Source organism: Symphalangus syndactylus, chromosome 5, assembly GCF_028878055.3.
Source record: "Symphalangus syndactylus isolate Jambi chromosome 5, NHGRI_mSymSyn1-v2.1_pri, whole genome shotgun sequence".
Classification (NCBI taxonomy): Eukaryota; Metazoa; Chordata; class Mammalia; order Primates; family Hylobatidae; genus Symphalangus; species Symphalangus syndactylus.
The window spans coordinates 87,446,100-87,473,114 of NC_072427.2; the positions used below are offsets into that span (position 1 = coordinate 87,446,100).

At 48.9% G+C, this 27,015-nt stretch overlaps 2 protein-coding genes across 6 annotated transcripts in view; one reads left to right on the forward strand and one right to left on the reverse strand.

Annotated features, from left to right (window-relative positions):
* CBS (cystathionine beta-synthase) overlaps window positions 1-8,883 on the forward strand; it is a 38,030-nt gene extending 29,147 nt beyond the window's left edge. Inside the window, exon 15 of the mRNA XM_063640552.1 lies at window positions 8,866-8,883. Within this exon, the coding sequence (XP_063496622.1) occupies window positions 8,866-8,868 (3 nt within the window). The 3' untranslated portion in view covers window positions 8,869-8,883. The remainder of the gene's footprint in view (window positions 1-8,865) is intronic.
* A 1,191-nt stretch (window positions 8,884-10,074) lies between these two features.
* The window catches only part of PKNOX1 (PBX/knotted 1 homeobox 1), a 67,636-nt gene continuing 50,695 nt past the window's right edge, over window positions 10,075-27,015 (reverse strand). For all 5 annotated transcript variants that reach the window (XM_055279822.2, XM_063640553.1, XM_055279826.2 and 2 more), the window contains 4 exons: window positions 25,019-25,147; window positions 21,486-21,562; window positions 17,547-17,719; window positions 10,075-13,817 (listed from right to left, as the gene is read on the reverse strand). In XM_055279822.2, coding sequence (XP_055135797.1) covers window positions 13,606-13,817; window positions 17,547-17,719; window positions 21,486-21,562; window positions 25,019-25,147 — 591 coding nt within the window. In that variant the 3' untranslated portion in view covers window positions 10,075-13,605. The remainder of the gene's footprint in view (window positions 13,818-17,546; window positions 17,720-21,485; window positions 21,563-25,018; window positions 25,148-27,015) is intronic.

Below are 27,015 nucleotides of genomic sequence, written 5' to 3' on the forward strand. Positions count from 1 at the left end.
AAAAGATCTACCTCATGCAGATGAATGGAGAAGCAAAATGTGGACTATCCGGGCAACGGACAATGATTCAGCTTAAAAAGGAATGAAACCATGCCACGTGCTACACCAGCATGAACCCTGCATGACCTCACAAACCCTGCGTGACCCCACGAACCCTGCGTGACTCCACGAATCCTGTGTGACCCCACGAATCCTGCGTGACCCCACTTATGTAAAGAATCTAGAACAGCTGACTCAGGCAGCAAGAACAGTGGTTGCCAGGGGCTGAGGAGTGGGAGGAGGAATCACTGTTGACTGAGAATAGAGTTTTAGTTCAGGAAAGTGAAAAAGTTCTGGAGATGGATGGTGGCGATGGTTACACAACGTGAACATACTTAACCCTACTCAACTATGCATTTAAAAATGGTTAAGATGGTACATTTTACCACAATGCGTAGGTGGGGGCAGCCCTCACTGAAAACATAGTATCTGAGCAGAGGCTGGGCAGAGGCTCAGGGCTGCCCGGCGGGCCCTGGGGAAAGCATGCCTGGCGAAAGGCACAGGTGGGCAAAGGCCTGAGTCAGGAATGTGGCTGGTGCAGTCCAGGTGCGGGTGGGAGGGCTGGGGAGGTGTGGAGGGTGAGGACAGGGGGTGCAGGGGCCTGCTGAGGATGCGGGGGGTGCAGATCAGACTGCGGTTGGGGGTGAGGGCTGCTGTTTGTGCAGGATCTGCTCGTCCTGCCCAGCCAGGAACACTGAAAATGGAGGGGAGCTGAGAAATCCACACGGGGCGCTGCACGTGCCCATCCAGGTGTAGACTCTGAGGGCATGGAAGCATGGAGTTGTGCAGTTCACAACCTGCACACCTGTCCACAGCAGCCCTGACTCCAGATGGGTGGCTGTTCATATGTCCTCCACAGACCTCTGCAGCTGCTTATGACACCTCTCGGCTGTGGCTCATGAAACTATGACTGCAGCCCCACCCTGAAGGATCCAGCCAGCCAGCCAGCCAGCTGTAACGGCTGTGAGGGGACAGGTCTTGATGCCCAGGGCTTTCCCAATGACCGAGCCTGGCCAGCTTCATGTTCTTGGTCTCTGGGCATCTCAGCAATGGCTTGAATTATGCCCTGGCATCAAGCCACTTAAGGATGGAGACAGAGTCGCTGTGGACACTAACAAGGGCTTTTCTCCCCAGGTTGGTGGCATCTGTGCTGGGCTGTAGTGCTGGCCTGGGAGGTCCCCGACACTCGGGCCCCCATGACGGTGTTGTTCCTGCAGGTCTGCTGGGGGAGGACACTGGCAGGGAGGCAGGTGGGAGGAGGAGAGGGCAGGGCTTCCCAGAGCGACTGGGAAGGCACTCCCGCTACAGGGCCCCAGGGGAGCCTCCGGCTTTCCCCGAACTCACCTCTCCTCAGGCACTTGGTTTTCTGCCAGTCTCTGGAGAGTAGGCTTTGCTTAGGGCCGGTGGAAAAGTTCCCGTTTCCCACTATGCAGCCAAGTGAGCCAGGGCAGCCAGCGGGTAGAGGAAAGGGATAGGCATGACCTCTCCTGAACGGGTATCAAAAGCAAGTCAGTCAATCATAGGCCAGAGGCGTGGAAACTTTTTGGCAGAAACAACATTTCCTCCTCCAGGAAACGGCACTTGGTGTTCTCAGGATGCCCGGGGCTAGGGTGCCAGCATGCTGCTTGGGGGTGGGGGTGGAGAGGGCTTGGAGTTGAGGTAATCACAGAGCCTTCCTGAAGCGGAAGCCCTTGTGGGCCTCAGAGGCTGGCAGGGCCCATACATAGCACCTGCAGAGGGCAGGGGTGCGCGTCAGGAACTGGAGAAGGGGGAGCTTGTGCGGGATGCAGAGGAGCGCCAAGCAGGGAGCTGTGGGGGTCTCTGCGGCTCCAGGGAGTGACGATATTCGGGGACTCCCTAGGAGCTTGCTGAGCAGGGAGGCAGGAGAGAAGCCAGGAGGGGGGCACAGTGAGTGAGCCTCAGGGAGGGCAGGGCACGGGCCCCATCCACCCCAGTGTGGGGTGGCATGAACAGCTTCTCAGCTCCGGAGCTGTAGCATTGACAATTCAATCTATTTGAGGCCATACTAAAAACCCCAAACACCCAAATTCTCAAAAACGATCTTCAAGAGTGACGTTAAATGCCAACCATCCCTGCTGCAGCAATCTCAGGCTGCCACCTCCCCTGGCTGTCTGCAAGGGTCTCACGCACTGTCACAATGGCAGTGAGCCGGGCCCTGGGCTCCAGGCAAAATGCAGGGGAAGTGGCCAAGGCTAGCCATTCTCAATGCAGTCAAAATGGTCATTTTTACGGAAGCGTCCTGAGAGTCACAATTCTGCACAGTCAGCAAGTGCACACCTGTGCATGGGGCTGCTCACCCATCGGGGCACCATAACGTCTGTTTGCTGAGCCTGGCAGGCTCTGGAGCCGCTGGTGAGCACACAGACACAGCCCCTCTCCGGGGCAGGCACTCACAGCAGCCACAAGCATCGCCACCTCGTGGCCTGGGAGTCCTCCCCGGAGGCCAAGCTGTGGTTCAGCTGGTGCTGTCTCCTGCAGGAGCACCCTGGCTGGCTCAGGACTTCCTAGCCGGGGGCACGTGCCCATGACGCAGGGTCTGGGTCAGCCCCTGGGTCGGGGAGCTAATGCTTTTGACCCACTGAGCCCACAGTTGTGGAGGTCTTCACTGTCTCCTGATGGATGTTCTTACAACAGAGGCCACAACATTGTGAGGACAGAGGAGCTTTACAGGCCAGCAGGAGTCGCTCATAGCTGCGTCACCAAACCCTTGACCGTGAGAAAAAAGTATGGGGGGCTTGCCATGGATGGGACGGGGACTGCAGAGAGGCTGGCTCAGCTGTGCAGATCAGTCCCCATTAGGGTCAAAATGCAGGCTCCCTGGGCCCACGCCCAGGAGCACACAACTGGCCCTCATAAGGCCAGTATCAGTGGTCAAGATGGGCCAGGAGTGGTCTGTGAGCTATCTCCTCAGGATTTTTAAAGGTTCCCTACATTTTTTTTAATTTTTATTTATTTAACATTATTATTATTATTATTTTGAGACAGAGTCTTGCTCTGCCACCCAGGCTGGAGCATGATCTCAGCTCACTGCAACCTCCACCTCCCGGGTTCAAGCGATTCTCCTGCCTCAGCCTCCCGAGTAGCTGGGACTACAGGCACGCACTACCATGCCTGGCTAATTTTTGTATTTTTAAAACAGATGGGGGTTTCACCATGCTGGCCAGGCTGGTCTCAAACTCCGGACCTTGTGACCGCCTGCCTCAGCCTCCCAAAGTGCTGGGATTACAGGCGTGAGCCACCGTGCCCAGCTACATTATTTTTTTAAGTTTAGAAATACGTAGAATTTATGTAATGTGGAATAACAACAGACATGTCAGCTGGTCTTAATTTAGTGAATAAAATAGAGAATTGCATCTCACTGAACATGTACTGACTTAACTAAAGGTTTAAGAGTTCACAGACACAGGAGGATGATAGGAGTGTGTGAACAGATGGGCTCGAACAGGAGCTGAGCTGCAAGCAGACACCACAGCACCGGAGACGGGGAAGCACTGCAAACTGGGAGAGAAAATGCCGTTGTGTTATGAGATCTTCGGGCTGTCGTTTTTCTGGCCAAAACCTCTGTGGCTGGGGCGCCTTTGCTCAGGCCTGCTGGGCTCATTTCACCCACTTGGGCTGGCAGGCTGCACTCAGCTCACACTACAGGCCTGGGTCCCATGCCTGCCAAGGGCAAGTCAGGCATGGAATGGCGAGGCGTGTGTGAGCGTGCGTGGGGTCTGGCCACTGCACACAGTCAGACATGCCGGCTGCTTCAGCAGGGCAAGCAGCTATAGGTGCTGGCACGGGTGCTGGCTCCCTGTGAGGCTTCGGCCTCAGAGACCTCAGAGAGCCTGAGTGGGCGGCTCCTGCCCGCAACCACACCTGGGGCACAGCCCTCTCTGTTGGCTCACACCAAGGTGGCATTGGCGTTGGGTGAAGAGGCCCGGGGCAGCCCACTCCCTTCCAAGCTCCCCCTAAACTTTGCTTCTTTATGGGTCTAACACCCCCCGCTCAGTGACTGGATCCAGAGCCAGCATCGCCGGTGGGTAGCGTGGGTCCATGGCAGGCCCCAGGAAGGCTGGTGCAGGGCTGACATGGCCCAGCACACGACAGGCATGGCCCATGCCAAGGCCCAACGTGACACGACAAGAGAACTGGCCACAGACTCCTGCCTCAGGCACTAAGCCTGTTTAACAACAACCTCCAGAAAAGTGGCTTCAGACAGTGGCAACATTTATTTTGCTCACACATCTGTATTTGGAGCAGGGCTCACAGGGGCAGCTGGGCTCTGCTCTGCTCATCAGTTGGGGAGGCTCGAGGCACCTGTAGGCTCACTTGTGTGTAGCTGGTGGTCAACGCGGGCTGGCAGACAGGACGCCTGCACGGCCTGTCCCTGCAGCCTGGGCTTCCTTCCAACATGGCACTGGGGCCAAGCCTGAGCCCCCTCAACCCATCAGTCACATGGCAATTACCGCCCCAACAGGCCACATAAACCTCCCCAGGGTCAAGAGAGGGGGATCCCCTGGATAGGCAAAATTCCAGAGGGGGACAGGGGACTGGAGATGTCATTCCTGCCATAAGACCCTGGACACTGCCCGAGAGAATCCTTCCATAAGAGAATCAGGAATCAGAACGGCTTTACGTTGCTCAAGGTAAAAGGCAGTGCCTTTAACTCTGAGTAAAAACCATTTCCAAACCCGAATGTTCCCCCTTCCTCGTTCCCATTTCTGTTGAACTCTCAGACCATGCACAGAGCTCCGTGCGCACTCCGGAGTACAGGGCAAAGGCCTCCCCGCCCACCCTGAGTTTGGCAGCTGCCAGAGGGCAGGAAAGGAGAAAACAGTGGGGGGACAGGGAACCTGCAGCCCCTTCCCTCCTTCTACCAGGTAAAGAGCCACCGGGGAGAGGCAGAAAACATTTTCAACTCAAGGCCTGCCCTAGCTCAGACACTCTCCCGCCCAAGCCACTGTCCAGAGATAAGGCAGAGTTTGGCAGGAGTGGGCATGAGCCCTGCACCCCAAGGGTATAGGACCCACCTGCGACGGAGGCTGGGCCAGGAGCACGCCAAGGAGCCGGAAGCAGGCAGCAGTAGCCCTCTGCCAGGGAGGGCAGGAGCAGTCACTAGGCACAGCGCAGCATCCAAGGCCTGCTGGCACCTAAGGAGGGGCAGGGCCACTCTGGCACCCACACCATGCACAGGCTGGCTATGGCCACTGCTGGAAGAACTGGAAGCCTGTGGTGCCCGCAGAGACGAAAGCAGCCCCAAGTCCACAGCCCGCTCACCTGGTGACCACAGCCACCCAGGGCCTGTCTGAAGGGGAGTGCTTGTTTCTGGGCATGAGGACTGTTTATCTTGGTCTCCACTGTTCTACAAAAAAACCCCGGCATTCAATAAACTATGAAACAACAGGCAATCCACTGCCACGAAATAAAGCTATTGACAGAAGCAGACCCAAGAATGTCCCATGCCAACTGTCACATAGCCACACCCCCATGACACGCCCAGCAGCTCACCCCGTTCCCCTCCATGGGGGTGTCCCACACTGCTTCTGTAACCCCTGCCACCACAGGCGAGGCTGCAGTGAGCATCTCTGCACAGGTCTGTGCCACCCACGGTGTTTCAGCCAACAATGGACTGAGCAGACCAAGGAGGTCCCATGAGGTTACAACGGGAGCTGAGAAGTCCCTGTCCTCATAACATGTAGCACAGTGTATCTCCCGTGTTTGTGGTGGCGCCGGTGTCAACAAGCCTGACGTGCTGCCAGCGCACGTAAGTACATACGGTAACACCCTAGGCTTCCACGCTCACTCCCTGATGCAACCGAGCAGCTCCTGGTAAGTGCCTGGTGCTATTTTTAACACTTTAGACTGTATTTTTACTGTACCTTTGTTTAGCATTTTTTTTTTCAGACAGGGTCTGGCTCTGTCGCCCAGGCTGGCATACAGTAGCATAATCACAGTTCACTGAAACCTTTCCCTCCTGAGTCCAAGACATCTTCCCACCTCAGCCTCTGAGTAGCTGGGGCTACAGGCATGAGCCACCATGCTTGGCTAATTTTTACATGTTTTTGTAGAGATGAAGTCTTACTCTATTGCCCAGGCCGCTCTCGAGCTCCTCAGCATAAGTGATCTGCCTGCCCCAGCATCCCAGAGTGCTGGGATTACACGCGTGAGCCACAGTGCCCAGCCAATTTAGCTGTCTAGACACACAAATCCTTACATTATGTTACGGTTGCCCAGGGTACTCAGCAGGGTCACGTGCCGCACAGGTCCATGGCTGGGAGCAGTGGGCTAAGCCGCACAGGCTGGGTGTACAGTGAGCTGTGTGAGTGCACTGTGATGTTCCTACGGTGATGGAGTCCCCTACAGAGGCACTTCTCAGAGCACAGCCCATTGTTAAGTGACACATGACTGTCCTGTCAGGTTCATTCCAAAATGGCTGGCCCTGTGATATTCCTGCCAGCACCACACAAGTTCCCGTTTCTGCACATCCCCACTCCCAGCTTCCTCATTGCAGCCGGCAGACAGGGCAGCACGCCCCTGGGCTCCAGCTCACACTCTGGGTGTGGCGAGGCCGTGCAGTCTTCATCTGCTGCTTGGTCATCTGGTCTCCTTTCAATGAACTATTAATATCCACTGTCACGGTTCTAGACACTTCTAGCTGGTTACTTGCTGAGTTTCAGGAATCCCCCTAAACACTGGCTCCTTGCCGGCTTTATCCGTTAAAAAGAAGGAACCAGGAAAGTGCTCCTCTCAGTCACCACCTGTTAATGGTGCTCTGTGTCCTCCAATGCACAGAAAAACTGAATTTTGATCTGGCCAAATCACCCATATTTTGCCTTAGGATTTATGCCTTTGGAGTCTCAAAATAAGGGCTTCTTCCCCAAGGGAACAAAGATAAGCTCCTGTATCATCTTCCAGTGGCTCACGGCCATGCCAGAACCCATGGCGCCTGCCTCTGCTCTCCCCTCTCCTCTTCACTGCTGTCTCCCAGGCCACCAGTCCCTCCCGGCTGCCCAGCCCCATGTCCTCCTGCCATCTACCCTCCCACAGCAACCCACACTCTCACGGCTTCTGCTGCGGGAAGCGCTCCTTCCTGGGACTCCCTGGCACAGTTCAACTGAGTATTTCTCCACCTTCGCTGGCTGCTCTCCTCCAGCTCCACGGTCTCTACAACCCAGGTCTACACTAACACACAAGAAAATGTAAACTGTTAAGGGCTTCACAACTTATTTCTGACATGGATTGCTGTGTTAAGATAATATAAAAGAAAACTCAGTGAATATAAAGTAAAATATTTTAAAATATAACTGATTTTTCTACAGGCCATTTTCTAAAAATGTCTAAGCAACTAAAGCCATCATTAAAATGTTTCTTTTCTTTTTTATTTTTTTGAGATGGAGTCTCGCTCTGTCGCCCAGGTTGGAGTGCAGTGGCGTAAACTCGGCTCACCACAACCTCCGTCTCCTGGGTTCATGGAATTCTCCTGCCTCAGCCTCCCAAGTAGGTGGGACTACAGGCATGCACCACCATGCCCGGCTAATTTTTTATATTTTTAGTAGAGACGGGGTTTCACCATACTGGCCAGGCTGGTCTGGAACTCCTCACCTTGTGATCTACCGGCCTCGGCCTCCCAAAGTGCTGGGATTACAGGCGTGAGCCACTGCGCCCAGCCTAAAATGTTTCTTTTGAAAGATGCTGGAATAAAAGAATTCCTTATTTATTTATTTATTTTTTGGGGACAGAGCCTTGCTCTGTCGCCCAGACTGGAGTGCAGTGGCGTGGTCTCGGCTCACTACAATCTCCGCCTCCTGGGTTCAAGGGATTCTCCTTCCTCCGCTTCCCGAGTAGCTGGGATTTCAGGCACCCACCACCATGCCCGACTAATTTTTTTATTTTTAGTAGAGACCAGGTTTCTCCGTGTCAGCCAGGCTGGTCTCAAACTCCTGACCTCAGGTGATCTGCCTGCCTCGGCCTCCCAAAGTGCTGGGACTAAAGGTGTGAGCCACCACGCCCAGCCTAGAATTCCTGGTTTATATTAAAACCATTCTTGCTTTTTACAGGGTTGAAGTCCTTAGTTGCTTAGACATTTTTAGAAAATGGCCTGTAGAAAAATCAGTTATATTTTAAAATATTTTACTTTATATTCACTGAGTTTTCTTTCATATTATCTTAACACAGCAATCCATGTCAGAAATAAGTTGTGAAGCCCTTAACAGTTTACATTGTCTTGTGTGTTAGTGTAGACCTGGGTTGTAGAGACCGTGGAGCTGGAGGAGAGCAGCCAGCGAAGGTGGAGAAATACTCAGCTGAACTGTGCCAGGGAATCCCAGGAAGGAGCACTTCCCGCAGCAGAAGCCATGAGAGTGTGGGCTGCTGTGGGAGATGTAGAATGGAAACATCTGTATAAGATAATACCTTCTAAATATGATTTTTATACAGAATACTTACAAATTATCCAAGTAAGCAACACTAACTAGTCCTTTATAGACTACAAAAGCCAGACCTGAGGAGGCCTGGCAGAGAGGAGCCTGCAGGTGCCAGACCCGACCTGGGCTGCGTGGTGAAGACGTGGGATTGGGGAAAGCTGGCCCCAGGCCCAGATGCCACCCCAGGACCAACATTCATTGCTTTCAGTCACATGTGCTTAGATGCTATATAGTCACTAGTCTCGCAGATTTTATAAACAATGATAGTTGAACAATTATCCTAGGTCTTAGTGAAGGTAAAAATATCTCACTGCACAAGGGCAAAAATAATTTGTACTAAGAATTTTTTTTTTTTTTTGAGACAGAGTCTCGCTCTATGCCCCAGGCTGGGGTGCAGTAGCACAATCTCAGCTCACTGCAACCTCTGCCTCCCGGATTCAAGAGATTCTCCTGCCTCAGCTTCCCGAGTAGCTGGGATTACAGGTGCCTGCCACCATGCCTGGCTGATTTTTGTGTTTTTAGTACAGATGGGGTTTCACCACGTTGGCCAGGCTGATCTCAAACTCCTGACCTCAGGTGATCCGCCGACCTTGGCCTCACAAAGTGCTGGGATTACAGGCGTGAGCCACCAAGCCCGGCCTTGTACTAAGAATTTCTTCAGAGAGTATATATAATAGAATAGCATGAAAGCTAAAAACAGACATTATTTATGACATTCATATAATTCAAAAAGTGTGAAACACTAAATATTTAATCCAAATATTTCTTATTTTCTGGATTTGCTAGACCATTACTTCCTCATCAGTCTTTAGATGGAGAGATAGAATCTTATTAGTCATAAACATCATTGTAGGGCTAGAATAAACCTTTTAAGCCAGTTCTTTCTTTTCACAAACAAAGCCCTGGAAGCCTAGAGAGGTTGGGGCTGCCTGAGGCCCCACATTAATAAAGTTCATGCCCGTCCTCTCACCTCCGAACTAAGGGAGGTGGAGACACAACACAGTGCCTCAGTTTTCTGTAAACCAATGAAAAACATTTCTTGAAACAATACAGTCAGCTGTCACTACTAATCACCAACAAGACTCACAATTTTGGATGTGGTTTTTAAAATACTAAGTCTGCTGACTTTGGCCTCTAAGCGTGAACAGTTGTTGGGAGTTATAACACTCTGGACAACAAAGATTAAAAACCCTCTGAAATTGTTTTAATGTACCTTTTAAATCTTCAGGAACTTTCTTGTCATGAAAATTTATAATATGAACTATGAAAGGGATTATGTTACCTTACTGATGAATCATTATATTCTTGTAATTATCAGAATAATTAGATTTATGGAAAACTATAATAAAAAACATAAAAGCTACCTGTTTCCATTTTCTGCCTGAACAGCCAATGAATGAACAAAGTATGGAATTTAAGAAAAGATTCTTGGACATGTAAATGGACCTGACTAGTCCGATGCAGTGTGGTCCTAGTTCTCAATATGCAGGAGTGACTACAGACCCTACATGTCACCAGAAAACATGAAAGCATTCTCAATGTTTTACATAAAATGGAAAAGCAGCTTTTGGTGACATGAGCTTTATAAAATAAAACATCCATAAAGCAAGTTTCTATTTTTAATTTTTTTGCTTTGATAAATCAATTGCTTCACAAAAATCCTTTTTAAAGACAACAATCCAAGAAAACATATTGTTACAGTATTCACATTTCAAAGATTGTCAGTTTCAAAGACCGAATATAACTAGAACGAAAGATTGCTGAGTTCTTTCTGTCTTTAAGTGCCAGGAATGGGCCTTCGCAAGGGGCAGAACCCCCGCTGGGCACCCTGGAGTTTGCCTCAATGAAAAGTGCCCACTGCCACCTGACACAGGCAGGAGACGGATCACTCTCAGGTGACACAGACACAACTCCCGGAGCCCTTAGCCATGAGGGTTTCTTTTGCATACTGGATAAACACTTCCACTCATCTTACTATCTGGAATCAAAGCACAAAGGCCAAGCTAGTCCCTCGGCGGGAGCGAGCTGGAACCCAGCACAGCCAGCCCTGCCACTCCTGCTCAACAGGTGCAGGGCAGGAATAACAGCAACATGCTCAATTTGGGTCTCAAGACACATTCAAAGGGAGCCTTCATAGGGAAAAACTCAACAAGAATAAAACTGGGACCGAATCTGATCATTTAAAATGAAATCTTAGAGGGGTCACACTTTTACAGATTCTCTCCACTGTCCAAGGGCTGGAGAACAGGTGTTTTAAGGTGCCAACTGACCTCAAACATGCTGGGCAGTGATTTTACAAACTGAAACGGCTTGCCATGTAGAAGCTAGTTAAAAGCACCCATTGGAGAGAGGTTAAAGGAAACTCAGGCTATGTCCATAAGCACCCTTTCACTAAATGATCTTTATCTTATTCCTCTGAATTTAGTAAGAATTTAGGAAAATTGAAGAAAGTTTTCAGCTGGAGAGAATGCACACTGTACCATTCAGCATGGGTGTTTAACTCTCAGGCCAGAGCTTCACAGTGCCACCGAGGTTCAGGCAGTGCTCTCTTTCTATAGGTGGGGGTCTCACTGTGTTGCCCAAGATGGAGTGCAGTGGCTATTGACAGGTGCAAGCACAGTGCACTGCAGCCTCAAACTCCTGGCACATGCAATCCTCTGCCTCAGACTCCCGAGTAGCTGGAACTAGAGGCACGCCCTACTGCGCCGGGCAGGGGCAGCACTCTTAAATTCAATCCACTGCTTAGTGAATGTGATTTCTAGTGGGGGAAAGAAACAGTGACCTATACATGAGTCTACATTCTGTGAATGGCTTCCACTAATCTACACTAAAGAGCAGGCAGCTGAAGAGACGGAGGGTGGCGAGGGATGAAGAGACGAAGGGTGGTGAGGGATGAAGAGACGGAACGTGGTGAGGGACGAAGAGAGAGAGGGTGGTGAGGGAAGGAGGAAGGGCTGGCTGGCTTTCATGGGTGCTTATTTTAGGTTAAAAATGATCTTGTAGACTTACTTAAAATATGAGAAAACAGTTCACAAATGAGGAACGCAATGGTGGCTTTAAGATGTCATTTTTGGCCGGGCGCAGTGGCTCCCGCCTATAATCCCAGCAATTTGGGAGGCTGAGGCAGGCGGATCACCTGAGGTCGGGAGTTCGAGACCAGCCTGACCAACATGGAGAAACCCGTCTCTACTAAAAATACAAAATTAGCCAGGCGTGGTGGCACATGCCTGTAATCCCAGCTACTCAGGAGGCTAAGGAAGGAGAATTGCTTGAACACAAGAGGTGGTGGTTGCAGTGAGCTGAGATCGCACCATTGCCCTCCAGCCTGGGCAATAAGAGCAAAACTCTGTCTCAAAAAAAAAAAAAAAAAATGTCATTCTCTCCCCAAAAGACTCGATAATCAAGTCTTTCAGTTAAAGCTCCTGAAAGATTTTAAAATAAATTTCTGTGTATTTCCCACTGACTTCTTAACCTCAATTAATATATTCTTTTGGGAAAAATCAATTCCAGAAAAAACTCTTCACTAGCTTAAAATGTCCCTTGGCTTACAACCAATCATTACTGTTGAATCTCAAGAATTGAAGACATTCCCGACCCTGTAAACAAATGAACTTCAGCCATACCATTTCAGATGATATGAAGACATTCTGTATGAAACACCGTGTCCTGTTTTCTGAGAAAAAGCACCACTCCTAAGTAAACAAATGAAAACAAATCAAACCCAGAGAAAACAGAACCCAGCCCACTCTCTCGGTTCATCTTGTTACCAGGAAACAGAAGTCCTACAGTTTCTCCAAATCTCACGTGGTCAAGTGAGCAGGAGGGCTCTGAAAAGTCAAAAGCAACAACGTACAAGAGAACGCTGACACCAGGAGACCAGCAACAAACGCAAACACAGGAACCAACCCGTGGGGGCTGCCGAGGCGCCCTCGCCAGACCAACTCGCCGCTGGGACTCCAGGGATGTCCGCTAGTTAAGTAATAAAGTCTGAATATCTGCTGTTTGCCCTAGCTCTGAGCCAATGGGGTAGAGCACATTTTATATTAGTTTATAATAAACATTCTGTGTATAACATATTTTGAAGTTAAAACTTCTAAAACAATACACAGCTAACATGGTAAAGCAACCATGCAACTGTGGTCAGATTTAAATTAGACTGGAGTATGTATGCTAAGAGCTCCTAACGGATCACTGGCTACCATTTCACCTCACTTACCCGAAGTCCTATTTAGCAGATACCTTTCAATATATGTTTAGATCAAGTGTAAAATGCAATCTGAGCATTACATATCAACAAAAATTTGCAGATATCAAAATTTCATTAAATAGCTGTTTCTTTATAGTAGTAAATGTTCATCACCACCCTGGGAGAGCAAAGAACCATAGAACGGTAGCTAACTTTGGGCAGGTTCATTAAATTTGGTCAATTCAGAGCATTCCAAATTGAAATATTAATAGCAAGCAGGTATTGTTTCTTCTCTAGAAATTTTATCCTCAATATAGTCATCATCCAATTCATAACGAATTTATAAAAATAGCTTTTTTATCCAATAATTCCAGCAAGGTAAAAATAGGAGTTTCTTTTTCTATATAGCAAATGAAACAGGCTCACTGAACATGGGGGGACTTAGGCTTGCTAAGCTTGCCGTCCGTCCACTCACGATGAAACCACACTCAGTCTAGGCGTGTGCCGTTGTCACCGCACACTGGCAGTTTCAGGTGCAGCAGCTTCTTTCAAATCCATGGGCCACACAAATAAACCAGCCCACTGAGATCTGCTGGAACCACAGAACTAAGTGAAAACCGCATCATGGTTTAGAAAATGGCAGCACTATTCCTTAATCTAATTAGGGATTCAAGGTGGGGAGGGAGTGGTGTGTCATTCCTCACAATCTAGCGTTAAACCTTTAAAGAATTTCTTTAAAAATCCACACACACACACGTGTGCACATGCACACACTCACACACACACACACACTTGAAAGAAGTCGCTGCACCGGCAAAGACGCGCTTTAAGCTTACTAGGAAATACAAAAGTGCACTCTTCTATATCTACATATAAAACATATTAGAAATAAAACTGTGTAAAATGTTTGCTGTGCAAACTCTAAAAAGTCAGGTGCGTCTGCTCCTGCCCCTACTGCAGGGAGTCACTGTTCTCCAAGACCAGCCCGCTGATGTGGGCGGGGGCCAGGGCACCCGCGTCCTCCTCCGTGCTGTCCACAGACTCGTCCTCGCTCTGCCCTGCCATCATGACCTGCTGCACCGCCAGGGTGGCCCCGTCCGAGGACAGAGACTGAAGGCTGTCCACGTTCATGTTCACGGGCGTGGTGATGGTGACAACAGCTCCTGCGGCAGGATGAAGGTGTGTCATTATTTAAATTAGTACTCGCAGAAAAACACTTTATTACTCAATTGGATGCTGTTTGCTTGTTTGACCTAAAGTTAAAAAAAAAACACCTATATATGTTTAGGGAATGTTCAACAGGGATTTAAGAAACTGTTTCTGGGCCGGGCGTGGTGGCTCATGCCTGTAATCCCAGCACTTTCGGAGGCCGAGGCGGGCGGATAACGAGGTCAAGAGATCAAGACCATCCTGGCGAACATGGTGAAACCCCGTCTCTACTAAAAATACAAAAAATTAGCCGGGAGTGGTGGCGGGCGCCTGTAGCTACTCCCAGCTACTCGGGAGGCTGAGGCAGGAGAATGGCGTGAACCCGGGAGGTAGAGCTTGCCGTGAGCGGAGATTGCGCCATTGCACTCCAGCCTGGGCGACAGAGTGAGACTCCATCTCAAAAAAAAAAAAAAAGAAAGAAAGAAATTGTTTCTGAAATCAGCCTCAGACCACGCTTGGCTAATAAGGCCTTGGCCTAAGAACAACTTCAGTGGAGATCAGGAGATACAGAACACAGATTCATGGAGCAAAAGGTACTGTAATAACAAAAAATCCATAAACACAGAAGAAAGACACACAAGAAGAATATAGCAGAGAAACAGAATGAAAAGGAGAATACAGAAAGAGGAAGGAAGATTTGTGTGAAAGAAAAGGAAAGAAAAGCTTGTCACATGCCAGTGCCTGCTGTAAAACCTAATAGCAGAAGACGGAAATGGCCCAAATATCCACGAGCAAGGCCCAAATCAAAAACTCAACAATGGAGAGGACAGGCACGGTGGCTCACAACTCTACTCCCAGCACTTTGGGAGGCCGAGGAGGGAGGATCCTTTGAGCCCAGGAGGTCCAGACCAGCCAGCCTGGACAACATAGGGAGACCTCATCTCTACAAAAAGTTTAAAAATTAGATGGGCATGGTGGTGCATGCCTGTAGTCCTAGCTATTCAGGAGGCTGAGGCGGGAGGATCACTTGAGGCCAGGAGGTCCAGGCTGCAGTGAACCAAGCTTGCTCCACTGCACTCCAACCTGGGTGACAGAGCAAGACGCTGTCTCAAAAAAATAAAACAAAACATTGAACAACGGAATGCTATGATGCTACTAAACAATACAGTGGACCAACATTTACTAATTTCTAAAACTCTGCAAGATGTATTAATAAGTAATGAAAGAAAGTAGAGACAGTGTTATGTGATATGCTAACATCTGGGTAAAATTGTAAAAGAGGCCCGGGCATGGTGGCTCACACCTGTAATCCCAGCACTTTGGGAGGCCAAGGTGGGTGGATTACAAGGTCAGGAGTTCGAGATCAGCTTTTCCAATATGGTAAAACTCCATCTCTACTAAAAATACAAAAATTAGCTGGGTGTAGTGGCATGTGCCTATAGTCCCAGCTACTCAGGAGGCTGAGGCAGGAGAATCACTTGAACCCAGGAGGGGGAGGTTGCAGTGAGCTGAGATTGTGCCACTGCACTACAGCCTGGCGACAGAGCGAGACTCTGTCAAAAAAAAAAAAAAAAAAAAAAAGATTTAAAGAGATACACATTCATTCATTCATGTCTGTGCATACAATATCATATCATGTATGTACTGGAGCTTGTACAGGAAACTGGTAACAATGATTGTCTCTGTAGAAGTAGAAGCCAGATGGAAGAGAGATTTACTTTTCGCTGAATATTCTTGCTTGAATGTCTTTCCTCAATAGATAGGTATTGCCTTTTCTGACAGAGGGAGACAGAGAAAGAGGGAGAAAGGAGAATAACTTTCTAGCTATACATTCTTTAAAGAGAAGACCACTACACATCCAAACCTAAAGGATGCAGCCACAGCAGTACTTGAGGACACTCTGGTTTAAATGCATGTAACGCAACTCAAGAAAGGCTAAATGGAGACAAAATCAGCGTGATTCACAACCCATCCTAACCTGAGGGCCAGCACCCCCCAAGGAAAGTCACCTGCGCATTCAGTGGAGAACTCATCAGCGCCTGCTGCAAGCAACTGACTTGAGGCTGGGGGAAGAACCATCTGAAAAGACTACAGAGAACAGAGCCCAGCGCTCACACAGGTAGCCTGGAAAACTCATTGTCTGCAGGCACTGGATGGAGAACTCAGGAAGGTCTGGCCTCAGCTGGGACAATCCGTGCTAGCCTGAGCACTGCTGGGGACCACCCACAAGGACCACACTGCTCCCAAGTGACCTAACTGCAGTCCAGAGCCAAGCTCAAGAAGACTTACAGGAATACGAAAACACCCAGCACCTCAAAAGGCCAAATTCCCAATGCCTGGCATCCAGTGAGATGACCAGGCATGAAAAGAGGCAGGGAAACCCGTCATGACGAGGAAAATCAATCAGCTGAAACTGACCCAGAGCTGACAGATGTTAGAATTCGCAGAGAAGGACATCAAAACAGTGGCAGCAACTGTATTCTGTGTGTTCAAAACTTAAGTAGACTCATGAAAGACAGAAAGACTCCAACAGAACTTCTGGAGAGATGAAAACCACAGCGTCTAAGATGAAAACCACACTGGATGGGATGAGCATAAGATGAAGCAGTACAGAAGAAAAGATGAGTGCGGCAGAAGGAGAGTCACAGGAATCGCCCAAAATGAAACACAGAGAATCTAACAAACGGGAAAGAACATCAGGAACTGTGTGAAAATTTTCACCACCGAATACACAGGCACTGAAGTCCCTGAAAAGGGCTGCAGGAGGAAGGTCAGAAAATATGGGTGAAGAAATAACGGCCCCAAACTTTCCTAACTGAATAAGGGTCTATCGCTGCCAGAAAAGAGAAAGAAGAGGAAATACCACCATTTACATACACTTAAAAACACATGCACACAGGCCAGGAGGGGTGTCTCACCCCTGTAATCTCAGCACTTTGGGAGGCCGAGGTGGGCGGATCACGAGGTCAGGAGATTGAGACCATCCTGGCCAACATGGTGAAACCTCGTCTCTACTAAAATAAAAAAAATTAGCTGGGTGTGGTGGCTCACACCTGTAGTCCCAGCTACTCAGGAGGCTGAGGCAGGAGAATGGCGGGAACCTGGTAGGCAGAGGTTTCAGTGAGCCGAGATCACGCCATTGCACTCCAGCCTGGGCGACAGTGAGACTCCGTCTCAAAAACAAAAAAAACCCAAAGTAAACAAACAAAAAAAACCAAAAACACACGCACACAAAACCATCCAAAATATGAAGACCTCATGCGAACAGAAAGATGCCTATAAAACACATCAGAATGGCTGCCTATGTCAGGGGATGGAGGGCAGAGGCCACAGGGAATAAGCAAAAACAAGAGAAGGGCATGGAGGATGAAGAGAAAGAAGCCACATGGTGAGAACGGGGTAAGTCCCTCCTCCACACCAGGAGTCAGAGGGAAAAAGAGAGCAAACACAGAAGCAAAGGAGAAGATCCACTGTCCATGACTGTGTCTTTGAGACAGAATTAATGATTTCATATCTCTATCATATGTTTTACATTCTCCACTACTGGTGCTCCTAACTCTTACGGAGAGCTCCCATGCACCCAGAATGCAGCTTCCTCATGTTTTAGTTGCAGAGAAAGAGAACCACGTACTTTCATTCACTGCATTACCTGAGGCTCACAGCTAACAGGCCTGATCCAGGCCTCTTATTCATAATCCCCACCCCATGGTCCACCATGTCTGGCCTTGGCCAGCCACCTGTACCTTCCGACATGGTGAGCTCGCTCGGCGGTGGCTGTGCGACTCCTGATGCAATAGAGTCAGGCCAAAACCTCTGAACTGGCCGGTTCTGAGCAGTTTTTTTCTTTGTTTTAGGGGTCTCTGAACAACTTGAATCCAACATTGGCTGAAGAATTCGTCTTCTGGCATTGATGAACCTGGAGTTGACAAAGAGAAGCTTCCATGAAAACAGCCTTTGTAAAGACCCTATACAGGATGAGCAAATCCTTCTAACAAACACGCTGCACTATGAACCACGCTACAAAGAATGACTCATGTTCTCCACTATAATAACTACTTAAGAGGACTCAACAGCTATTCCAAATTCTCTAAATGCCCAGAATCACAGAGCCTATTGTTTTAAAAATCATGTAAATAAGGACCAACTCGTCCATGGCGCTTGTTTTTTTTGCCTCAACTCCTTTAGTGCATGTTTGTGAACTAGGTACTCATAACAACATAGATGATACTGTTGAATTTGTGAATCTGACACTATTTTCCCTAAGGAAGAAAAATGTTAAAGAAGCAAGACTTTCTGTAGTGCCATCATGCCTGAGACGATTGGGCAGTCTGCACTCGTCTAGAAGTCACCAGATCACCAACGTGGCCGAGCCTCTGGGTGGCAACATGTCTGAGCCATCAGAGAATGGGACTGCCACCTCCTCTTGTTTCACCACAAAGCATGATCTAAGGCAAGAGCTGCATCTTTTCAAAAACTATTCCCAATGATGAGCTGTTTCTTAGATGACTGAAGGCGTAAGTCATCCAGTGGTCCTAGACATGTGGCTAGCACAGCACATAGGCACCAGCAGTGATGAAATCCCCGACAGACGTTAGCGACTCTGTCAAACTAGGAACTCATGCCTGTAATAAGACCCCACAGAGAACGAGATCAGCAATAATCACAGGTTGGCAAGGCAGGCTGGACATTGTTTTTGTATTTTTGAGATGGAGTCTCGCCCTGTCGCACAGGCTGGAGTGCAGTGGCACGATCTCAGCTCACTGCAACCTCCGCCTCCCAGGTTCAAGCGATTCTCCTGCCTCAGCCTCCTGAGTAGCTGGGACTACAGGCGCCCGCCACCTCGCCCAGCTAATTTTTGTATTTTTAGTAAACAGGGGGTTACACCATGTTGGCCAGGATGGTCTTGATCTGTTCACCTTGTGATCTGCCTGCCTTGGTCTCCCAAAGTGCTGGGATTACAGATGTGAGCCACCGCACCCGGCCCAACAGTCACAGGTTGGCAAGGCAGGCTGGACATTGTTTCATATCAAATGAGTATGATAGCAATCTCAAAATACATTAAGATTAAAGGCTGCTGTCTTCAGTTCCCATTCTTATGCTCTGAGCTGTTGCCTTTAAATGTGAGAAAGTGCAAGGAGACTCAAATCCCCAGGCCGGCTTTTCCTCCTGCAGTGACTGGAGCACAAAGATAGCAACCCAGACATGAGTTCTGCTGCACCCACCACCCTATGCCACTGACCGGGCCACTTTGCTACAAAAGGAGCTGCAATGGAAAGAAATGGAAAGAAAAACATCTGTCCTATGAAAGCGCCTATCAAACCAGAACCCGTCCAGATTCACGCATTACCCCTAACCTAATGCAGAAGCAGCAATACCAACCATGCTTAAGGCCTCGTTTCTGTCTTCTTTTTTCAGTAATATGAGTGATAAAGTAGTTGACCTCTTGCTAGAGTCACACATTGCTCATCTATTAAAAGCCAGACTTCTCTATCTGGATAGCTGAGTAGCCATGTTTACAGTATCAGGGAAACAAAAGCATTACTTTTAGACTCCGATTCTACTCTGGTTTGTCACTGTGACAACTTCTCTCTTTTTTTAATGCCCCCCTCTGCAAAACAACAAAACTAGAACTGGATCAGCTCTAAGGTTGCTTAATTTTAAAAGTCCAAGATTTTAAAATAGCTACAATTATATTAGCACACAGTCTAACAATAACGAAGCAGTTCGGATCCCGCCATGCTTCATTTAGAGGAACCTGGTGATCCCTGCAGCACAAGCTCCATGGCCACCCACAACCCCAACAAGACCTGGGAGGAAAGGCCCCACTGCTATTGTAATGTGTTGGTTGTTTTCTTTTTTTTTTTGAGACCGAGTCTCACCCTGTCGCCTAGGCTGGAGTGCAATGGTGTGATCTTGGCTCACTGCAACCTCCGCTTCCCGAGGTCAAGCCATTCTCCTGCCTCAGCCTCCTGAGTAGCTGGGATTACAGGTGTGCGCCACCACATGTGGCTAATTTTTCTATTTTTAGTAGAGACAAGGTTTCACCATGTTGGTCAGGCTGGTCTCAAACTCCTGACCTTGTGATCTGCCCACCTTGGCCTCCCAAAGTGCTGGGATTACAGGTGTGAGCCACCGCGCCCGGCCTGTAATGTGTTTTTAAATCCTTCTTATTCAAAGCTGCTACCAGCAGAGGCATGAGCTAATGATGGGTGTGTATATCTCACTGCAAGATGTAATGTTTGTAAATACAAAAGAAAAGAAAGTCACAAAAAGTAAAAGTAGCTACAAATATTAAAGATTTCAGAAATTTGGAATTTTTAAAAGTTATATTATTAAACTGTTATTATTACTAAAAATTAAAAGTTGATACTAAACCTAGGTAAGACAATTTGTTAATGCAACATAGTAGCAAGTCAGGGAACACCAGGAAATCATGAATGAAGAAAAGCAGGAGGGTGCTGAGCAGTGACGGGGCACCAGCACATCCAGAGAAGCATCCCTCCCCCTTCAGCCCACCCACCACAGGTGTGCCCCAACCAAAGTATGTGGTTTCCACATAGACTCCCGGAAAACAACCAAGCACATGAGCAGTATATAACAACCACTGCAGCAACAACATACTCAGAATCTTTAAATTTTTGTTAATATTCTATTTACAAGATTTAACAGGAGATAACGCAAATAGTATAGTCTGTTGTGACAACCCAAATCCAAAAGAATGGCAAGAATGCAGGATCATGGAAGTACTTATGCAACCCCGAAGCACACCTCCCGCACACACTACTGCACAAAGACAAAGACTTTCTTGCTGGAACTTCAACAAGTTCACATTTTAGCACAGCTAAGATAAAGACAGTAATGTTTACAACTGGAAGAATTTGTGCTTTCTTCTTTTATGCATGCCAATTTTATTAAGCTGAAATTGTTTCCTACATCTGAATAATAAGTAAATTTAAAAAATGTGACAAGTGACTAATAACCAAAATGGAAGACCACCCCCCACTTCAGTGCCACCTAGGAACACACACAAGCCCTTACTAAGAAAAAACATCTGGCCAGAGTCTAAGTGTCCACAGCAATGTTTGACAGCAGGACTAGAAGGGGACGTTTTATGAAATGTCCTCCTGGGTGTTTCTCTCCTAGGAATGGCTCCCAGGCTCTTCTGTGGAGCAGGACCCCCACAAGAAAGAGCGGCAGAGGGTCCCCTCATGGGGCAGGACCTCTCACCTCTTGACCTCCCACCATCCAGAGGCTCATCCACTAACAACACATCACAGTTTTGTATGAATGTGGGGCTTGGGGACAGTAGCACCCTAGAGAAACAGTTGTAAAGAGGCAGGCAGGATGCAGTCCATAATGAGGTATTGATAGGAAAACTTAGGTTGAACCTGGTTTATTCCTAAGTCTCCTGCTCCCATTGCCCATTAAAAGAACTCATATTTTTAGTCAGTTGCAGTGACTCACACCCATGATCCCAGCACTTTGAGAAGCTGAGGTGGGAGGATCACTTGAGGCCAGGAGCTCGAGACCAGCCTGGGCAACACAGCAAGACCCCGTCTCAATTGGGAAAAAAGAAAAAGAGAGATCTCTCTTTTCAGCAAGATTTCACCACGTATTGGTGCCAGGGTTTCCAAGTGCTCTACCGTGCTGACAGCATGATTTCAGGAAGCAGGGCACCTTACCAGTTGTTGACTTGGAGTAGTGTCAAATTTGTCTGAGCAGCAATCTGTTTTTTCTCATCCTCTGTTGGGTAGGGATGCTGAAAATAAAAAGCAGGGTTACCATGGCCTTCAAATTTACAAAGGAAATCAAGACGATTTAGGCAAAATGTGAGCATTACATAATCATCAGAAAATAATGGTAACATCAATAGTGCTTCTAGCCAAAACCTAACCGTAGTCTCACAGAACAAAGTGTTTCTCCTAGTCTCAGGAATGTCCTAGTGCCGCAGTGGCTGGTTAGCACATAGGCCAAGGCGGACCGCCCCTCAAGTCTAACGGTTCAGCGGTGACGGTAACAGCAGCGACATCACGAGGAGCAGGTATGCAGTCCAGCGGTGGGTCTACACCAGGCTTGATACAATCTATAGATTCCGTATCAACTTTATTGAACTTTAACTTATGAACAATAAACTACATCCATGTAAAGAGGACGGATGGATGCGTTCTGGCCCGGGAGCCTCTGCCACAAGCAACACACAGCACATTTCAATTACCTTGGTCCATTCTATAATAATTCACTGATTCCTCAGAAGCACCTGCTGAGACGGTCACTGTCACTGTCTTTATTTTACAGAAGAGGAGACTGAGGCACGAAGTGTTTACAAACTGCCCCCATCCCACAGCTGGTGAAACAGGTGGAGTAGGAAATGGCCAGGCAGGCTGGGGGACAAGTTTCCATCATGGGTACCATAAGAATCAACTGACACTGGGATGAGCTGATGCCATCGACGGCTTTCCTGGGATGAGATCTCTGCTGGATTCACCTGTGCTGTCAGTAAGGAACTGAACCCAGGGCTGGTGACAGGAGTGCCAGCTATGCTATTCTTCTTTTATGTATGACTGAAACATTTCACATACAAAAAAATCCAACCAGAGGGCTGGGCGCGGTGCCTCACGCCTGTAATCTCAGCACTTTGGGAGGCCGAGGCAGGTGGATCACTTGAGGTCAGGAGTTCAAGACCAGCCTGGCCATCTGAAAAAAAAAAAAAAAAAAAAAAAAAATCCGGCCAGGTGCAGTGGCTCACGCCTGTAATCCCAGTACTTTGGGAGGCCAAGGTGGCCAGACCACGAGGTCAGGAGTTCAAGACCATCCTGGCTAACACAGTGAAACCTTATCTCTACTAAAAATACAAAAAATTAGCCGGGCATGATGGCACGCACCTGTAGTCCCAGCTATTCGGGAGGCTGAGGCAGAAGAATTGCTTGAACCCAGGAAGCAGAGGTTGCAGTGAGCCGAGATCGCGCCACTGCACTCCAGCCTGGGAGTGCAGAAAAAAAAAAAAAAAAAAATCCAACCAGAACTAAATAGCAAAACTCACAGAAGTACCAACCAAAAATGATTTCTAGCTATGGTGAATAATTTCTCCAAGATTGATGACTGTCTATATGTGGAAACCAACACGACATTTACTCTAAAACCTGAATGCGCTAAAGTCCCTGATTTGGAATCAACAAGGACCCAAGAGAATGAACGGCACCAGCGAAGTCAGCAGTGGGAGTTTACTTTGGCTTTGATGTGAAAGGAACACTGAGTGTAGCGTGGAAACACCCCTGCCCATCACACGGGGACGGAGCGGCCTCGGATGTGCCTCAGCAGTGATGGGTTTGTTTCCTCAAACTAACTGGCAGTGTGACTCAACTTGACTCCATCCATGAGTGTGTGGCTCTGAGCTCAAGGTCATGGAAACAGAAATACTGCTCTCCCCCTTTTAAAAGCTCATCAAATAGAAACAGGGCAGGAAACATGAGCACACAAGCAGAAAACACCAAATGGCCAGAGATGCTGCCCCAGAGTATGCGGGAAACTACGGGGGGACGGCGCTGCCGAGAAACGAGGGTGAGGAGGGACTGAGGACACCCCACAGGAAAAAAAGCGGCATCTTCACTGGACATGATGAGCAGGGTTTACTGTTTGAGAAATTATTAAAACATTAAAGGAAACCTGAAAGGAGAGTACTCACCCAATCCCACTACTTGGTGTTGTTCTATCATTATGTTATACATATACTGATTGGCTGTAATAATCGCAATGTGTGTAAATATACCGACATGCTGCCTTTTGACTTCCTATCCTTCAGTAAACCTCCCGACTGCTTAGAGCCCTCATTCCTGTTAACTATCCGTATGATACTCCATCAAACCGGCACGTCCTCATCTACATGCTGACCCGCTTCCCATTATTATACTGAACAACACTAACATCCTTACACACAAATCTTTCCGCTTTCTTGTGACTGATCTCTTTGGACTAGTTTCTCGGAGCAGCCCCGCTGCTCACAGGTAGCACTTCTTTCTCCTGACACGTGCAGCTTGCTACCTTTTAGGCCCATGGAAGCGGCTCGGTGGAGACCAAGAGGCCAGGGCAGGCAAGCAGAAGAGGCGCAGCCCAGGCTCCTGCCAGGCCTTCTGCCCAGGAGAGGGTCCTTCTCCTCCCAGGACCACTCAGCAACACTACCCACCAGACACTACCCACCAGTTTCAAGCCCTCGGGCCAGTAACTCCCATGGACCCTATCCTCAACCGAGGAGCCTGAGGCAGCCAGAGGAAAGTGGGCCGCGAAATGGCGAGATGGCTACGGGCTCAGGGGCCCACAGTCAGGGGAGGGCAAGGACAGAGTGTTGAGGACAAACAGGCCTCGGCCACAGTGGAGGCACCCTGGAGAGGAGACAGCGGGAGGGCAGGGCAGATGCAGCGCAGAAAGCTGAGGAAGAGGCTGGGAAAACAGGAGGATATGGCCACAGCCCCACAACAATCAGTGGCGACAGTGTGGGAGAAGGGCAAACTTAGGGCCAAGCCAAACTGGCGTCTGCCTTCCTGCCTCGGCCTCCCTGTGCTTGTCCCAGGAGAGCCCCGCCTGCTCTCTCCTGCCCTGGATCAGCAGGCTGGCAGCAATGGTGCCACACAGCGTGCAGAGCAGGTCTCCCCCATCAACTCAGCAAGCAGGCCCACCACTGCGCTTCCTAAGATGTCCTAGGGACAGGGAGAAGATGCAGCCATGGCCCGGGGGAGGAAGCTGGATGCACATGTGCTGGGCAAACCGGTGCACCCTGTGGGACAAACTCACTTCCAGCAAAAGGCACCCGCCTGGTGGCCTGCCTGTGGGTGCACCTGGCCCTGTGATGTCTCTAACCCATCTCGGCTTGTCAATCCAACACACAGAAACACAGCAATTTCCCCAGCTGCTGCCCATGAACACCCCTTCTCTGCCCACTTTTCTGGCTCACCTGACCCCATCACCCTTCGTGGTGGGCTGTCTCGGACACACGTGTACAGCTCACATGCGCCCGGGTGCTCCTTCATGGCGGCCCTCATTGCCCTTCAAGTTCCCTGCAGCAGTGCCCCACGCTCCCCACATTACGGACATGGCACGAAGTGCTGAAAGTCAGGCCTTTGATTTTCTGAGCCCAGAGAAGTAACCCTTTTCCATGACACATAAGCCACAGAGCAAGTGTCGCAGAGGGCTGAAAGGCAAGGGCCGGCCCAGCCATCCTTACCCCGATGTGCTGGAAGAGCCAGGACCGCATCACGTTCGTGGCATGCTTTGGCAGGACGCCCCTCTTGTTCTTAGATGAACCATCATCTTGATGCAAGATGCTGAGATCTTGGTTTAACTGTAACTGAAGCTTTTAAAGTTGAAAATAACATTAGAAAGCATAGGAAATTCTCACATATCCAAGTACTTACAACTGCAGGTAGAGAAAACAGCCAAGGATTGGACAGGGAAATGACTTGTAGTCAGGCCCATGCACGGGAACCCTGTGTGGACTGATGTTTCAGGACATGGCTCCCTCCACAATACTGGGCTTTTCTTTTTTTTGAGACAGGATCTAGCTCTGTCACTCAGGCTGGAGTGCCGTGGTGCAGTCACAGCTCACTGCAGCCTTGAACTCCTGAGCTCAAGTGATTCTTCCCGCTCAGCCTCCTGGGTAGCTGGGACCACAGCCACACATCACCACACCCAGCTAATTTCTTCTACTTTTTGTAGAGGCAGGGTCTCACCCTGTTGCCCAGGCTGGCACATGATAAGTCTTTGCACTAGTGACTTGGCTCTGCAGAGGCCTCTCAGGCAGGGAGGCTCAGAGCCCATCCTCTACAGGCAGGAATGCCGTGGTCCTCTCACCCACCACCTGTTCCCACCTGTGCCTCCTGCAGCGAGGTCAGTGAGAACATGTGACTTCCTAGCCAAAAAGGGATGTCAAGAACCAATGAGAATGAACAGGGACACCACAAAATCCAACTCTCAAGAGAGGACACGCCAGGGGAGCAGAGGGGAAAGAAACAGAAACAGCATAAAGGCAGAAAGAGGGGCCGCAGAACAGGAGGGCACAGGCTGACTCCTTGTTCCAGATGCCTCCACAGGCACTAGAGATATGGACCTTCCCTCCTGTCACCCAGGAAAGGGTAGGCTACTCTGCCAACTTGATTTTAAAAGAAAAAGATGTGAATGGCATTTCTTTGTTAAATTCCTTCTCACAAAACACGAGAGAAGATCTGCTCGTTACAAGGCTGTGCTCCAGGCCCTGGCACGGCCTCCCTCACACAGTGTCTCCCTCCCCAGGTGCCTGCTGAGATGATGCTGCCACCGCGCACTGCGCAGATCAGGGAAGGAAGGAAGCAAAATCACTCCGTAGGGTCCGCAGCATGGATAGGTCAGCCTGTTTAAGAGCTCACACATAAACCTAACTTTAGTCCAGGCACAGTGGCTCACAACTGTAATCCCAGCACTTTGGGAGGCCAAGGCAGGAGGACTATTATATGAGCCCAGGAGTTCAAGACCAGCATGGGCAACATAGTGAGACCCCGTCTTTACAAAAACATTTAAAAATTAACTGGGCAAAGTGGCACATGCCTGTAGTCCCACTACTCAGGAGGCGGAGGTGGGAGGATTGCTTGAGCCTGGGAGGTCAATGCTTCAGTGAGCTCTGTTTGTGCCACTATACTCCAGCCTGGGTAACAGAGCGAGACCCTGTCTCTTAAAAAAAAATCAGAGCACCTGCAAAAAAAGAGAAGCTTCTAAAAGATGAGAAAAACACAAAAGATTGGAAAAAAGAACATCAACCTTCTTGAGAGCCGGGTGCGGTAGCTCACGCCTGTAATCCCAGCACTTTGGGAGGCCGAGGCAGGCGGACTGCTTGAGCCCAGGATTTCGAGACCAGACTGGCCAACATGGTGAAACCCATTTCTACTAAAAATACAAAAATTAGCCAGGCATAGTGGCACACACCTGTAATCCCAGCTACTCGGGAGGCTGAGGCAGGAGAATCACTTGAACTTGGGAGGTGGAGGTTGCAGTGAGCCAAGATCACACCACTACACTCTAGCCTGGGCAACAGAGTGAGACTTCGTCTCAGAAAAACAAAACACAAAAGTAATGCTTTCTCAACATTGGGTAGAAAGGATTTTCAACCCGGAATTCTACAAGTAAACAGACTGCATATCAAATATGAGATCAAAATAAACTCATTTTTAGGTTTGCAAAGTCTCAAAAACA